Source organism: Pundamilia nyererei, unplaced genomic scaffold, assembly GCF_000239375.1.
Source record: "Pundamilia nyererei isolate P.nyererei 1_Seehausen unplaced genomic scaffold, PunNye1.0 scaffold00114, whole genome shotgun sequence".
NCBI classification, from domain to species: Eukaryota; Metazoa; Chordata; class Actinopteri; order Cichliformes; family Cichlidae; genus Pundamilia; species Pundamilia nyererei.
Genome location: NW_005187515.1, coordinates 275,846 through 292,217, shown reverse-complemented (window position 1 = coordinate 292,217; position 16,372 = coordinate 275,846). Strand labels below are relative to the sequence as shown.

The following is a 16,372-nucleotide window of genomic DNA, read 5'->3' as shown; positions in this document are numbered from 1 at the left end:
CTCTAGCAAAGTCCATGAATAAAAATAAGCAGCTGGAAATGAGCAACAGGTCTTCTTTGAGCTGGTTTCATATTTAGCCGTTGGGGTTCACACCTTGATGAAATTCGCCAGGCTCAAGTTGATGCAGCGAGCCTCCTCTGGGATTTCTGAGTGGCGGATGGTGATGTGCGGCATAATGGACAACACCAAGGACTGCAGAGCCTGGTGGAAACTCTCCGGAAAGCGCTGGGCCCGTGGCATCTAAAGAGTGGGGAGGAATAGCATGTAATGATGCATCACTTTAAAGTCAAACAGCCACCCATATTATGAAGACAGATCATTCCCAGCATATAGATAAGACTAAAAGGTTTATACTGTCTCTAACTACTTCTGTGCAGCAGCAAACAGCAGCGCAGCTCGGCCTGCTGCTGAATGTTTAGGATTTTTGGCAAAGACTCAGATGTAACACAGGCTCGCGGTATCAGAATGCCAAGTACACAATGAGTTTTCTTTGGGTGTCTGTGTTTTGTGTCATCGCATGTGGTTACGCGGACATAACAATATGTGGACTAGGTCTTATAACAACATCCAGTCCACATAAGACTTTCAGTTAAAGACTACAAACTCTTGAACTGCTCAGCGTTATTGAGCGAAAAACGCTTTTTACCAACCTTCATGCGGTTCTCCTCCTGCAGGTACTGAGCCATGGATTTTGCCATGGTTTCAAAGAAGAACCAAGAGTACTGCAGAAAAGAGCGAAAGGTTACCCATTATGCAATCTTCCTAGGAATATAATGGGAGTACATTACAAGCAGAGTGAGTCAGGGGAAACTGGAAGAGAGATAAAAGAGACATGAGAAGTGTAGTGTCCTACAAGCAGCTACATGTTGAACAAGTTTCTCTTTCGAAACTGGTGACAACTGCTGTCAGAAGCCTTCGTTTCCATTCTTAGAGAGTTGCACCACCTGCTGCTTAAAGTTGGTTCTACGTGTGGACGGATGCATGAATTATCCGCGCGACTGAGTGCGCACCTTGAGCAGTTTATTGCTGGTGTTGAAATCAGCAGTTTGCTTGAGGGTGGCTGTTACAGCTGTGGCCAGCAACTCGTGAGTGGTCACTGAGTTTCCTGATGCGGGATTGTTGGTTACAAACACGTACTACGAAGAAAAGAGAGAGAACAGTAAAACAAAAGCACTTTAGTTTATAGACACAAGCAGAAACTGACACGGGCTGGCAGTGTTTGCGGCAGCTTACCTTAACAAAAGAGCGCAGGTAGTGTTCCAGTCCCTCCTCGTGGCATTTGGAAACTATATGTATGATCACACTGAGGGCACAGAGCACGGAAATTCAATCTATGTCCTTTTATCAGGAGTAAAAGCAGTAAAAGTACAAAGAATTCGTTTTTTAGCTGACCGCAAAGAGTTAACGGCAATCTCGTGGGCTTCTTTGGTGGCGGCTGTGAGCACCTCAAACAGCTGCATCAGCACTGTTGGCAGGAAGGTGATGATGACATGAGTCTCCATGGCATGTAGGCACTGAGGGAAAGAGGCCAGACAAGATCACTTTTACTTCTGACTCCCAGATATTTACAAGAATCGTGATTACACGCCTCCACACAATATATATATATATCACCCTGATATTGAAAAACTGTAGCCTATTAGATATAAAATCAGCGCTCGGCATTATTTTATCTGATTAGAAATATATGTGAAAATCTGTCTTGATCTGTAGCTGAATCTCTGTGCTTGATGTAATGAAATTCCCTGTCAGACATTGCTGACACATTTCCTTCATATTCACAGCATAGACTGTATAAAAAAGATGGGCTTAGCCGCAATGACATTCTGTTGGTCCCACTTATGCTGCCAAAACAGCAAAACTTTGACCTGCAGCAGTTTGCCTGTTGGGTCGGACCACCCGGGCCAGCCTTCATTCCCCACACATGTTAATTGCTCCCTAAAATGTTAGTCCTCCCATAAAAATGTTTTCCCAAAGGAAAAACTCTCAAAAATAAGACAAATACTTCAACTGATTTCCTCTAGCATTTAAATAGTTATGATTTTTCATACAAAATTCAGTACAAAAGAGGTTAATGTCTAAAAAGATTTAGTTTTTTGGCAATATCTTTTGTCATTGTTGCATTTGGGGTTGTCATCATCCATCCATATCCCTTATCAACTTAATAAACTGTGTTATAAGCCTTTTATTGCTTTAATGGAGGCTGTTGTATAATAGCACTGAAAGGTATTTTGATTGTTGAATGACTGTGAAAGCTCATAAGTAGTCATAATGATGCATGCCCTACAAAAATGATCGATCTGTTAGTGCATTGCCGAATGACACATATAGTGGAAGTACTGTAAATGATCAATAACTGCACATGGACCAAAGCTAAAAAACTGCCTCACAGCATCTTACCTTCAGGTATTTGATCAGTTCTGCTGGGTTGCCTTCTGATGCTGTTCTCATCAGCTGGCAGTGCTGGAAGAATTTGTGTAGGTGGAGGTCCTGCGGCGAAACAAAACAGGACATCAGTGTTCCTGAAAACCTTCATTTGTGCATAAAAAGGCAAAAGAACCAAATTGTACCTGAGGATATATCGTTGATGCTACGTGGGTCCTCACTTTAAACAGTGTCTTGGCGTTTTCCACCCACTTGATATCAGCCTGAGACCATTCGAAGAAGATAATAGACAAAACAGAGTCAATAAAGTATCTGCAAACTTTTCACATTCCCTCAAAACTCCAATAACCTTCAGGGCTAAAACCTGAGGGGTCAACGTTCGCTTTAACATCGTGAGCATGACAGTGACAGAGCTGACCAGATCGTTTTCATGGCTACAATCTAACCTTCCTGGTGTCCTGACAAAGATATCCAGCAGGCAAAGTGGCAGCCACGGGCAACTGGAACTCCAACGACTGCATCCTCCCATCTTTAAGCAAAGGCATCCAGGAGTAGCCCACTGAAACACGCGAAAGCAGCCGAGCTTTAGAAGAAGGCATTTTAACAAGCTAAATAATGTGCTCACCAACATTTTAATAAAGCTTCATTAAGCCAAATTTCTCACCAAGTGACTCCACTCCGTCCCTCTTCTTGCTGCTGGCTTTGCTGCTGGATTCACAGCTGATGTGGTAAAAGGTGAAGAGGATATGATGTTTCTCATGCACGTGAACCGGCAGCTCGATCTTCACCTGCACACACAGAGGAGCAGGTCGCTGTTTTAATCTTCATATGTCACCATCAGTTCAATCTTCACACATAAACAAGATTAGAGGCACTGATTCCAATAATGGATACCATATAGGTATTACATAGTACTGCCAAGGCAACATTTTAAAGGATGTGCCACATGCTGTGATTTCCTTGTTGTCTTTTTTGATGTTTTTTTGCTCAAATTAAGGGGGTTACATTAACCATAATGGCGTTAGTGTTTCTCTAAACCTGCAAAAATGTACTGACAGTGAGGGTTTCCTTCAGCCTCTAAATTATTAAGAGGTAAAATTAACATAAAATCAACAAAAGGCATCTAAAAATAACCATCTTGTGTATTTTCAGCTATCTGTACTTTACTTGAGTAGCTTTTTTGGACTACTTTTCATTTTTACTCCCCACATTTTTAAACAAATATCTGTAGTTTCTATTCCTTACATTTTCATAACAGACTTGTTACTTCAGCAGTATCATCTATAGTGTTGGGAGTTAAAGTGAGCGCAGGTGAGTGCAGGTGTAAGTTGTGATAGCAGTACTTCAGAATCTAGCTTGCGCTGCAGAATAGGTCATTTTAAATGCAACGCTTCTACCAGTTCAGCGAACATCAGCAAACACACAGTGTGTTACAAGCTACAGGTCCACCTGCTGGATTTCACAGGGAGAGAAGAAAGAGAGCCAGCTTCACTCAGAGATGGAGAAGGATAAGAAAGAAAAAGTCAGAGTTAGGTTACATCAAGTGTAGCGGAGATTCGTTTGCATTTAAGCTGATGAAGATTAGATTCATGCACTGAATTCCAACTTTATACCAACTGTGTTCTGTCTGGTATAAAGTCAGGATAAACAGTGTCAGTGTAAGGGACGGACATCTGCCACAGTGAAACTGCTGACATCTTGTTGAATTCAGTTGTTGTTTCACTGCATCTAATTACATTTACTAAAATTAGAATTTAAATTTGAATAATATGTACTAATATTATGATATTATTATATTAATATCGGTTCAGTTACCTTTGTATGAAAGTTGTTAGTAGAACTTCAAAGAGCTACTTTCTTACTGTGAGTACATTTCAGAGCCTGTACTTTGACACTTTTACTTGAGTAAAAAAGTTGAACATCAATGAAAATGATATTTTTTTAGATGGCGAAAGGCTAACAGCATTGTTTTGGAGTAAATGTCACACACTAAAGATGTCAAATCACCTTCTACAGAGAACGACACATGTACTGAAACAGAAACTGGAGCTGTTTGGAGACGTTTGGGATGCTTTTGTAGTGTAACAGTTCTCTTTTTGAGTGTTTCTGGCATGAATTTGAACACTTTGTGCATTTTCTCTCCATGAAGAAAATGAAAGGGGTTTGCTTGTGCTTTTTTATTTATGTGTTTATCCTTAAATTAATGTTTAGAATGAAATCAAAAAAACAAACAACAGCAAAAGCATTGTTTCTGGGAGTTGCTGCTATGACACTGAGACACCAGAGGGCAGCAACAACAGGGAGATGGATTTTCCCTGCAACCACACATGCTGTTTTTTATTGGCAGGAAATGACACAAAAAAGTTTTGATGACATGCACAGACCCACATCATCATAAACAGCCTCTCAATGCCATGACTGAATATCACGGCTCTTACATTTATAACACCAGAACACGTGATTCATGCATCGTTCTGTTTTAAATTTACTCTTGTCGGTAAATTAGACAAAAGTCTAAAGACCAGACAAGATATATCCTTAAGATATAAAAGTTAACAAATTTTAGGTGTGAAAAACAAAATCAGAACCCTTTATATAATATCAGTAACTATAAATGTGTCCAACATGTTGCTTTTAAATGCACTTCACTATGGAACTAACAAGACTGACAGATTTAGAAGCACAAAGATCATCGTTGCCTTGCTGAAGCAGAAATTTTGGTTGATGTGACTGGAAGCTGAACAATGTGAAGGGAAATCCCACAGAGTGCACTTCTGTGTGTTCCTGCATGCATGTGGGTGCACACAGGGGGAGCTTAAGATCCTAATCCGTTTGATATCAAGGCCATATGGACCCCCTCTGCTCTACCGCTCTAACTGTACCTCTCTCGCTGAGCTGTATTTGTGTGTGTGTGCATGTGCATGCGTGCACTGACTGTCGGGTCAGTTTAGTGCGAGATCACAGCCCTGAGACAGATTTATGGGATTATCTCAGTGCTGCTGAGGAATGTCAGTACTAAAGACGGCCAATTAGGAAAAAAAAAAAAAAAAGGATTTAAGGGCATAAACTAAATTTCTTTTTAAAATCAAACTCATTTCTCAGTTTTTGGAAGCACTCAACTTCCTCTAAATCTGCTAACTTGATCTAATTTAATATGAATTGAAAGGCGATGCCATAGAAGACATAAGGTCAAGCCTGCAACATGAGCTCACCTCATCGTAGAAGTCAGGGCTCTGATTGTGGTGCAGGACGGCTGCGTAGGTGCTGCTGGTGAAGAGTGAATCTCCCGGCTTGCCGTAGATGCACTGAAAGGCAAAGAGGCACATTGGTTATTGGACTCCTTTGATTTTACGGGCACAGTGATGAGTAAGCGCTCGGGAAGCTGTGGTTACTGCCATAATTTGTACAAAAGGCGAGGGAGTGAGCAAGCCTGTATGGATCATGCATTACACTTTGAATCAGCAATGATTTAAACATAGCCTGAGAGAAACTACAAAGGACGACCTAAGATCGCAAAATGTTTGGGCTCTGACTAGACAGATGCCACAGCGTGACAATTTCTATGGGTTTTCGAACCTTGCACAAAACTCACGGACTTATTTTATGTGAGCAGCAGAGCCCTTCCTCCAGGACATGATGACACAAACAAGTCAATTCAATTCAATAAATGACAACAACAGTTGTCTCGAGGGCTGCTTCATATTGTCAGGTAAAGACCCTACAACAATAGAGGGTCTTTTATTGGGTTCTCTAATAATAGAGATCCCACCCCGTTTCCATGAGCAAGCATTTGGTAACAGTGGGAAGGAAAAACTCCCCGTTAACAGGAAGAACCCTTTGGCAGGACCAGGCTAAGGTTAAGGTGACTTTTGACCTCTGATGATCACTTTTGAGGAGGAGTCAGTGCAAGAACTCTGTGGGAAAAATAAAAAAATCGTAACAAGCTCAAGCTTGACCAGGTCAGGATGTTTCTAATGAGGGGTGACAAAGGGGAGGGAAAAAATTCCAACCTCTTGTGATGGCTTCATACTGTAATTAGGATGCTAACTATTGTTGTCATCTCTAATGAGCATGAATGTGCAGTGCTAGCCAACAGGACGGACAGAGCTCCAGGAGCCAAATGCCTGAAAGCCTCCGCAGGAGACGAGCCCAGAGGATGGGAGAGGCTTCGTGAGAGAGGACAGGGTTCACAAATCCCAGAACAATCTGGAAACAAGCTGTAGGTGGAGCAGGAAAGAGGCGGGGGAAAAGATCTGAGATCCAGGAGTGCAGGTGGTGCATGGTTTGATGTGTACCTTTAGAGCCCTCACTGCAGAGGCAAAGAGGCTGATGGGAGTTACGATTGTCTGAGTCAGGATGGGGGCCGAAGGAGGTCTGGAGGAGCTGCTTCTGATATTATCTATCACAAAGGCTGGCATGTTAGCACATGAACTGTACCACACATGACTTAAAGTGTCGGCCACTGGTGCAAAAATGAGAGCACTCCAACCATCAACTCAAGGATTGAGGAGCAACTGGTCTCTCAACGATGAAATGGAAATGAATGCACTTTAAATTCCCGTCCTCTGAGAATTCCATCCTCTTCAGCCCTCACATTCCGACTCCATAAGGCTTTGAATGAATTTCCTCTCAGTCCGGCTGTGTCTTATGTAAACCTCAGGACCTTACTGAGCTTCCGCTGACTCTGATTAAATCTCCCGAGAGGTGTGCCGCCTGCTCCTGTTTGTAAACAGCTTTCTGCCTCACAGTACTTTGAGCGTTGTCTGGAACGCAGTCTGACCCACGTCTGGGTCAATCTGTGTGTTTTCTAGCTGCGGTGTAATATGTCTGACTGCCCGCTGATTGAAAATTCTCAATGTTTTCGTGGTTAAACTCAGAATTTCTGTTTCTCTCCCTCAAGAAACGTGAAAAGAAAAACAATCTGCAGGGCTTTGATGACTATTTCCGACCACAAATATTTGAAATGTGTGGCCAGAGAGAAAAAGAGTGACCATTCATTATCTTCTGTTGCCAGCTATAATAACTGGTTGCTGCGAGCGCTTCCCTTCTCCTCCTGGGCCCCTCAGCTGCAATCTCAAGTCCACTTTGTAAAAAGCAATAAAAGGAAAAGTTTATCATATCTGAGGCCCCTGTCACTGATCGAATCTCTCCCAGGACATTCCACTGCAGTGTTATTGTTGCTCAAACAATAATCCGGGCTTCTGGTGCGCCTCTTCAACAATCTTCACTTTTTTGTATCCGTCTTCCTCTATTTGTTTCCTTGTGTCCTTTTTATCGTTATGTTGACTGTAGCATTTCAAAACCTTTTCTATGTTCTTCTCTCCATTAGCTTTGCTGAGCTATGTAGAGAGCCAGGATCACGTCTATAGTTTGACAAAACTATGAGACACAGATGTGAGTCACTCTCTCTTCCATACATTGTTCCTTGTCTATAAACTCTCCTTTTCAAGCTCTAGAAGTAATGAGGCAAAAACAGATATTCCATATAAGACAAGAAAAATGATGTACAGAATAATGTCAAAAAAAGCTTCAGGGTCTGTGAAACTGAAGCCGATGCATTCTTTCTGGCAGCCAGCAGAGGGGCGATTCCTGGCTGCAAAGAAGTGTATATTGAGGTGGGTTTAGATGATCGATTTTCTGATTAAAATCGATTTTAGCTTGAATAACACGATATCGATTCATTAAAATCCTGAATGGATTTTTAAATATAAATTTATTTCGCCCAAAACGACCGAATCTCAGGTTAAACCTCGCAAAATTTCGACAACCACCAAACACCAAATGAGAGCAGGTACATGGATTCTGCACAACACATCAGAATCAGTGAGATGTCAGGTTTCTCACCCGACGGCACGTACGCAGAGATGCCATCGGGGCTAAAGCTCACAGATTCTGATGCGTTGGCGCGTCCGTGCTTTGTGTTTACGTCCTTTTTTTTTGCACTAGACTCTGAAGCTGCAGTTTTGTCTGTCTCCAAACAAAATTGACTGAACCAGCAGCAAAAGAAGATCCAAACTACGCTTCACATTTCGCTTCTCATAAACATCCTCATGAATTCCCTCTTACTTTTGCTGTTTTGCTTCCACCACGATATAATGAAACTTCCTGCACAACTCTCTCTCTCTCTGTACTTTAAGAACACTTTCGCATCTAAAAATCTGTTTTCTGCATTATTCGCTTGCTTATTACGCACCAGTCTACCGTTATGTACAGCGCTGTCGGCCACTTAATTTAACTGACTTCTGACAACAAAGCCTCATTTCTGCTGTTCACTGAAGAAAATTAAACTTCTTAAAATGATGCCAAATTGCAAAACACTTAGCTGTGCCTCTAATAAAACCTCTGCAACTCTTTAACCTCTGCAACAGGCCAGGAAAATCTCTGTCATGTTTTTCTGTGTTTTATCCTCAGCTACTTTGACATAAAGGCATCTGCTGTGATGCTCACACCTCTGATAAAGTCTCACAAGTGTCAGCTTTCTTTTTATAGACATAAAAATATGGATATGTACTGATAAATGATCAGAATTATAATATTTCTGACAGTCTGAGGCAAAATTTCCTTGTGAATCTGAATCAAAATAAGTGACGATACTGAGCCCTAGTGCATATAAACGTCTCTGAAAAAACAGACCTCCGTTGATCTTTGAGCTCACAAACAACTTTCCTGATGAGTTTATGGTCTCAGCCGCTAGCTTGAAATCTTATTTCATACAGCACAATGTTCATTTTGTAAACAACAGTCTCCACAAAGGTAAAAAAGATGGCAAAAGAGGGTTTGAATTAGAGTGGGCCTACCTTGTAAGTAATTCACTTCAGTTTTGTTTATATACAACAACAAATCACAAAAAAGTTGCCTCAAAGCATTCTGTATTATAAAGACGCTTCAATGAAAGAGTGAAACCCCCAACAATCAAACGACCCCCCCGTGAGTGAGCGTTTGGCAAAACTGGGAACAAAAACTCCAGTTTAACAGGAAGAAACTTCCAGCAGAACCAGTCTCAGGGAGGGGCAGCTATCTGCCGTGACCCCAGCTGACCCTATTAGGCTTGTAAATTATTAGTGTGCAGCGTCCTTTCATTCATCCACAAGATATGCAAATTACTCATCACATCCAGTTTTACAACAGCCAGGTGGCAACTGTAACAATACTCTGAGGCTTCACAGCAGCTCTTTGCTAGCAACGGCTGACGTCACAGTGGCTGCTTCTCTGTCCTATGTATGGCTGCCAGCGGTGATTTAATGTTGCACTTGGTTAATGCATTTCTGACCATCTGCTATATATAACAGAAACAGTGGGAACAGCAAGGTCATATAGGTGCAGTACTTCTCAAACACACTGGACAGATTGCATGAACATGTAGCGATGAGTCCGCTCCAACCCCCAGCCACTGCTACACATCTGGTTATAAATTCATACATCAATATATCATGTCAATGATAGTCTGAAGACAATCACAGTTTATTGGTAAACCTGAAAAATGTTTGACCTTTATCATAACAGCATCTAGAAAAAGTCACATGTTGCAGTACACACTGACCTTTAGAGGAGCAGCACCTTCCTCATCAGAATCTCGGAACTGGATGCAGATGGCAATGTTTCTAGCCTGCAACGGAGGAAAGGTGACATTAGTCAGCCAAGCAGACGATCAGTAAGAACGACTGTGTCTCTGAGCTCGGTCACGCACGCTTCGTTCTCAGTATGCACCAGTAACACATGCAATATTTAAAATGTACCAGCACCATCACCCATCACATCTTTTTCATCCTAACTCACGCACCTTAGTGAAGGTCTTCTGGTTGTCATATTTGAGCTGCAGGGGGTAGACATACAGCTGGTTCTTGTAAGTGGTGAAGGGGTAGTTGTACTTGGCTTCCTCGGGGAGGAATTCCTCGATCTCCACCGACACCCGCTCACAGCCGTCCTCGAAGGGCTTGACGGGAATGTAAGAGGACGTCACCGTGTCTGGGGCACAGAGCACACGTCGAGTCAGAGGACCAAACCTCCACTGCTGTGTCCCGGCCTCTCGTGTCATGTCAGTTAACGTCACTTCTGAGCTACAAAACAAACCCTTCACTGTGCAAACCCAGACATGAAACCTGACGCTGCCTACACGCCGTGTCACATGCTCTCTGTGGGAATCATTGCATCTGATAATACGGATGATCTAAAAATTTAACTTCTCAAAAGTTCTCAGATTTAACAAAATTTTAATTCAGGAATATTTGATTCTGTTGTTCTTCAAAGAACATGCTAACAAGGCTTTTACAAGGCAGCATCCAGCATGCTAATAGCCCAGTCTGATCGCTCTTAGTGGAAATCTGAAGGAACAGAGTGTCTGCTCCAACCTGTGCTTGTGCGATTTTTGCTTTAGCGTCCCACCCTGCGGCTGTTTCAGCAGAACTACGGACACACTGGCTTAATAGTTCAGGCTTTATGGATCAGAAAGTGGCTAAATTATCATTTATGTCTCCTATTGAACATAACTGGGATATACTAGGCTGATCAGAGGCAGTGGCCACTGCATATCTGCAGGCTACATCATTCAGGAATGGAGATCATTTCCTCAACATCAGACCCAGACACTCGACAGACAGGTAGCTGCTTGCATCCCGCGCAGAGATGGTCAATGTAAAATCATTTAATGGAATTGTTGGGTTTTATGCAGTGAACACCACAAAGCTGCTTACTTGAGAAATCAGGCGGGACACACTCGATGGTGACGTTCAGCTGTCCAGGGATGATCTGAAGTTTGCTTTTCTCTGGTCTGACAGGGAAAAGGAGATTCAGTACAAGATCAGTGTCCTTTTAAGGGTTAAGTGTGCTTTAGATGTGATGACCTCCCTAATGACAATCCTGGGTGAGTAGTACTTCCTCTTAGGCAATGGCATGTGAAATATAGACCTAAAGGCATAAGTGTAGCCCTGGATGACGGTTTTGTGCCACAGTAACTAAGCGCTAGCTTAAATAGCAGAGGAGTGGTGTTGACTCACTTCCTGATGTCGGCCAGCAGCTTGATGAGGTCATCAGTCGAGATTTTGCTGCTGTCTTGGCGATAGAGAGGAGAAAACTTCCCATCCATATCCAGGCTGCCCTGAGCGTCTTTGAACACCTGCCTGCAACCACAACACACATGGTTCATTACAGTTCTCGCCTCATACGTGCAACCAAATACCAACATTTTAGTATAAAGTATGAAGTATGAAGTATAAAGGAATGTTTTGCTTTCACTGTTTAAAAACACTTGTTTTCTTCATGTGTTCTATTAAAGAGTTACTTGCTCCTGTACACAGACTCCCCTGCTTCCCTGTGTTTCTATATTTTTGTTGCTGTTGTTCTTCTTCCAGATTATAGTTTAGAACAGTTGTATGAAAGGGGCTTTTTGTCTTTGTGTGATCTCTACTGGATATTTGGATATATGTCGGTGGGTTCTAACTTTTTTGAATGACGCCTGAAGTCCCTTAACCATTTTTCACACCATTTAGAAAAAGGTGTGACTTCTGTGCTGGCCTGGAGTATTTTTATAGCTCACAGCATTACCAGTTACATGTGAAAGCCTCCACTAGGCCTGGAGGCTTGGGGTGGGGATGAGGGTGGAGATGGGGGTGTGGATGAGGGTGGAGATGGGGGTGGGGCGTGAGGCTTGTAAAATCTGTCACAGATTCTAATTTCACGTCAAGACCGGACAGTTCCTGGAAGTTTTCTGTGCTGCTTTTCATTAGCTGCACTTCCAACAGCAGCTAATAAAAAGCAGAACTGTCTGCTCTTCATTATGAATGTTGAATTCCATAACTGGGATATCGTAATATAATGTTTATCAATATAATCCAGCTCAAACTAGATCAGCAAGCAAGTAAATGTTCTTTTACACGAACTTTATTTAACCTCAAAGTTGAGAAATTCCTAAACTTTTGGGGTCCAAAAAGTAAATATTATCTTATTTTCTCCCTCTATGATGAATAGATGAGGCTTTACACCTAATTGTATGATGTTATTATGCTCATGCCTTTGCACATGTTCACATGAGATCACTCTGAGTTGAATCAAAACAGATTATTTACAAGATTATGAGGTTTGACTCATGAATTATTTCTGTCTTACTTGGCAGCCCAAGCAAACGGCATCCTGTACTGGCCCAAGCGTTGGCATGTCTGCTTGGCGGCTTTGAGCACCTTCTGAGCAGTCTGAGGAGACACAGGAAAGACATCATCAAGTCAACACCGGAGCGGTTTCCACCGTCTCCTCCACGAGGTCAAAATCGATGGCAGCGTACCTTAGTGATGTCAGAGGTTTTCATGTATGGCTCAGCGCAGTGGGTGATGCCATTCTGTAACACCTTCTCCACACGGGCCACCAGGAAGATATCTGCATGGGGGTTAGTCACTGAAAAGATACCCTGCAAAAGAGAGGGAGAAATGACTGAGGAGGCCTAGCAATCAAGACATGTGGTTGGGATTTGATTTGGCAGCTTTCGAGGGTCTTTTCTTAGAACGCTCTTCCGAGAAATCTGCTACTGTGAATGGAGAGGAGAGATGCCGAGTTCTATGGAGAGAAACTCTGACTACAGACGTGGCCAAAGTTTCAAATGATACGCCAACCTATCAGACTGCTCAACACGTTCTCACTCCCAAAGTCTGTTCACGGCTCTGTATGATCTCAGTGAAAACAGATATCCCTAACGTGGTCATGCCAGGAACACAGTTGTGGGCACAGAAGCTTGAACGGTTGCTGACTTCCTGTTTGGAAGGGTCATCCAATCAAGTGGTGTGTGTGAGAGAGGTAAAAGGAATTTAAAGGTGTGGAATAAAGCGCTGTATGAATGTGTGATAGTGTAAAAGTCACTCTTAAATTCATCACCTGCTTCTGTGTGAGATCGATTCAGGGGAAATGGTTGATGCTAAAGCTGTACAGGAAAACCACATGGTGCTCACACGTCTATTTATGGGCCAATGAGATGCGTCTGCATTTAAGCTTCCAAGTTCAAGTAAAGCAAACAAAGGCGACAGTAACTACAATCAGACTAAGCTATGCTGCTCGCACTGGTATGACTAATAAAAACTTCAATAGAAATTTCTGGAAATAGAAAAAAAGCATAAGTGACAAAACTGAATGACAGTACCAAGGAAGCAGCTGATTCAGATGCAGACATAACAATCTGGACATTACTAACACTTATCTTTAAGGAGGCTAGCATGCTGCCAGTCACACACACACACACAGAGCAGGGTTACTCTCCAGGCCATAAGCCTGTCCATCCTCTGTCCTCATTCACAGCCCTTGAAACCACACACAGCTGCTTTTGCTTTCAGTTTTTGACGTTATTTGCTCCTCACCGCTCATCGTCAACCAGTTCTTACAGTGTGGTTAAAAAAAAGCTTGTATATGCTCCATTTGGGCATTAAACTTTCCTCATAGTTCGTAAACAGTGTCACATCCTTTTTGTGCAAAGATAAACCATCTCACTGCTGAAAATGCTGAAACTCAAATGGGTAAGATTTGTGACTTGCGTAATAAAGAGGGTCCAGAGGTTGTGGCGTCCTCCTGAGAGCTACTGCAGAGATGAGAGGTGAAGCCTGTGTCCTTGGAACACACCCAATGCACCTAAATTAAACTGCGGTCTGCAGACCTATAATAGCACACTAATCACAGAGGCAGGAGCCGCTCTGTTTGTATGCATATATTTGTGTGTACATGTGCGTTCTGCTGGTGCTGCACAGATGTTTCTGGCAGAGAAGTCCAAAAATGAAACTTTTTCATGCCTGTAGCTTTAAGGCGGCCCTGCTGCTGGTTTGCTGGCTGCAGAAATCCTGCGTTTGTCACTCTCTGCCCTGATTCATCCCCTCGTCTCTGAGCTTTTTCCTGCTTTTTGCTGCGCTGTTCATCAACTCGTTTCTCCCGTCATGGAAATGGAAAGTGAGCTTGTTTTATAACCGCTGCTGGTTTATACCAGGCACCGGCCCTGTTGAGTGACTTCATCGCTGTAACGGGCCAAGCGGCCGGAGGTAAAGAACAGGCCGTGTGTGCGCCGAACTCACAGCACCTGCAAATGTTTGCAGAAGGGCCTGAGCCAAGAGTAACGCTCACACATGCACATTATTTCTCCCCAAATAAACTCTAGACTTAAAATACTGCAAAACGAAGTGACAGGACATAAAGCTTACATCCCGAGGCCTGAGCTCACATCAGGAAGCAAAGTGATTCTGAAATCACTTGCAAATGTTCGCCGAATGAGCCGAACGGGATCCTTTCACAGTTCTTTAGGTCTGGTTGGGGACCAAAGGCTGGCTTGTGACACACTCAGCATGACAGTGGAGAAATGAATGAAAAAACAAAAAAGATCATGCACTGGCCAAAACAGCTAACTCACTGCACACACAGTGTCAGCAGTCCTGACTGAGGCCAGGACTGTGCTGGGCCAGCTGCAACCAATATGGCAAAGCTGAACCTATGTGACAGAACCAGATGAGAGTTCAACAGTGTGTAGACATTTTAAAGACTAAGCATGACAGAGGGCCGCCTCCAACCATCAACTTGGCTTAGAAAAGTGCAGAAAGGGATAAAAACAATGCAAGACAAATGATTTCTATAAATTCTAGCTCATAAAACCATCATTTTCTTGCGTTTGAGTCAGTCTCTCATTACTTTTTAGTTTCTGCATGCTTCTACCTGCTCTGTCGAAGGAGAGAGTTACTCAAAGACACGTTTTCCCTCTTCTCGTAAGAACGATCGACTCTTCGTGTTTCAACATGTCAGTTTATTAGGGTTTTTTCAGGTTTCAGGGTTTTTTCATATATTTCCTGTTATGGATTTCACATAATGACATCGCCATCTTTATAAATAAGGACAGCAGCTTAAGTTCAGATTGTTTTACTCTTCGATCTGTGTGATGTCCTACGGTCATTAGGGAAGCCCCACCCAAATAAATTAACACTCATTTTCAGTGTATTCTATATATAAGCTAACTGACCATAGGTCACGTAAAACCAGAAGCAGAGTTCAGTCTCAGTTTCACATCAACTAAACCTGTAACGCAGCAGGATGACAAACATGCCGGATCTCTTTTTAATAATCCAGCTCCAGCACCAAAGTTTTGCAAAGAGCACAAAATATTTTGTTTTCCACACAGCAAGATCTGTGTGACCCAGTGTGACTCAGCTTTCACACCCAGGTCTGACTGTGTGACTCAGCTGCAGTCACTTTCTCTATCAGACACCTGTCTACATGCTATCATAGTTCCTACCTGAGTGGGGAAGCGCAGCAGAGCCTCTGACACCCTCTGAAGCAGCGGCAGGCCGTTTCCTTTCCCTGAGTCTCCGTTCACGAGGACTCCTCCCTGTCTCCCGTCCTTCACTCCACCACCACCGTCCGAGTCAGATGAAGGAGACGCTTGAGCGGAGGTGTCGGTGAGCATCTCCCTGACAGATGGTGGATTGAGCTCAACGTGGAAGTCGGCCGAGATTTTGCAGCTCTTGGAGACATCGAAGAGAGCGAGGCTGATGAAGAACGGTTCCACCTGCGAGTCAGAGGGACGGTTACAGGCTGCAGTCCAGCACGTATCTTTATTACTTCACAACATTTCACTTTAGGACAAAATCTCAGAAGTCAGGTCATATGACTCTTTAGTTTTAGCATGAATTAAGCAATAATGCACACTCTTCCCACCAGTAATGCAGCCTGCTAACATCAGCTAGCAACCTTTTGCCCAAATATGGTCACTTCTGGGTCCAACCAACATGCAAAGTTTTACTAAATACAACATGAGAGTCGTATGTGTGACCTAATGAATACATTTATAATTATTATAATAGGATTCAATGGACAGGTTTAATCCGTTTAATCTGAAATAATCAAAATTCTAGATTCAGACAAAATATTTATGGATAAAAGTCTAAAAATATTTATATTCTCTCAGTGTGTCATCCTCAAGCACAAGCAAAAAGTTTTCTATTTTGGAAACCTGCAATTCCTGCACGATGGACAAAATCGC

The 16,372-nt window shown here is 42.7% G+C and overlaps 1 protein-coding gene across 3 annotated transcripts in view; it reads right to left on the bottom strand.

Annotated features, from left to right (window-relative positions):
- The window catches only part of dock11 (dedicator of cytokinesis 11), an 80,292-nt gene that overhangs the window by 47,031 nt on the left and 16,889 nt on the right, over positions 1 to 16,372 (bottom strand). For all 3 annotated transcript variants that reach the window (XM_013913082.1, XM_013913083.1, XM_013913084.1), the window contains exons 12-28: positions 15,626 to 15,898; positions 12,659 to 12,781; positions 12,487 to 12,569; positions 11,379 to 11,501; positions 11,076 to 11,152; positions 10,166 to 10,350; positions 9,926 to 9,991; positions 5,598 to 5,690; positions 3,050 to 3,173; positions 2,832 to 2,944; positions 2,571 to 2,648; positions 2,401 to 2,490; positions 1,393 to 1,514; positions 1,234 to 1,303; positions 1,011 to 1,136; positions 651 to 722; positions 94 to 240 (exon numbers count right to left, since the gene is read on the bottom strand). In XM_013913082.1, coding sequence (XP_013768536.1) covers positions 94 to 240; positions 651 to 722; positions 1,011 to 1,136; positions 1,234 to 1,303; positions 1,393 to 1,514; positions 2,401 to 2,490; positions 2,571 to 2,648; positions 2,832 to 2,944; positions 3,050 to 3,173; positions 5,598 to 5,690; positions 9,926 to 9,991; positions 10,166 to 10,350; positions 11,076 to 11,152; positions 11,379 to 11,501; positions 12,487 to 12,569; positions 12,659 to 12,781; positions 15,626 to 15,898 — 1,965 coding nt within the window. The remainder of the gene's footprint in view (positions 1 to 93; positions 241 to 650; positions 723 to 1,010; positions 1,137 to 1,233; positions 1,304 to 1,392; positions 1,515 to 2,400; positions 2,491 to 2,570; positions 2,649 to 2,831; positions 2,945 to 3,049; positions 3,174 to 5,597; positions 5,691 to 9,925; positions 9,992 to 10,165; positions 10,351 to 11,075; positions 11,153 to 11,378; positions 11,502 to 12,486; positions 12,570 to 12,658; positions 12,782 to 15,625; positions 15,899 to 16,372) is intronic.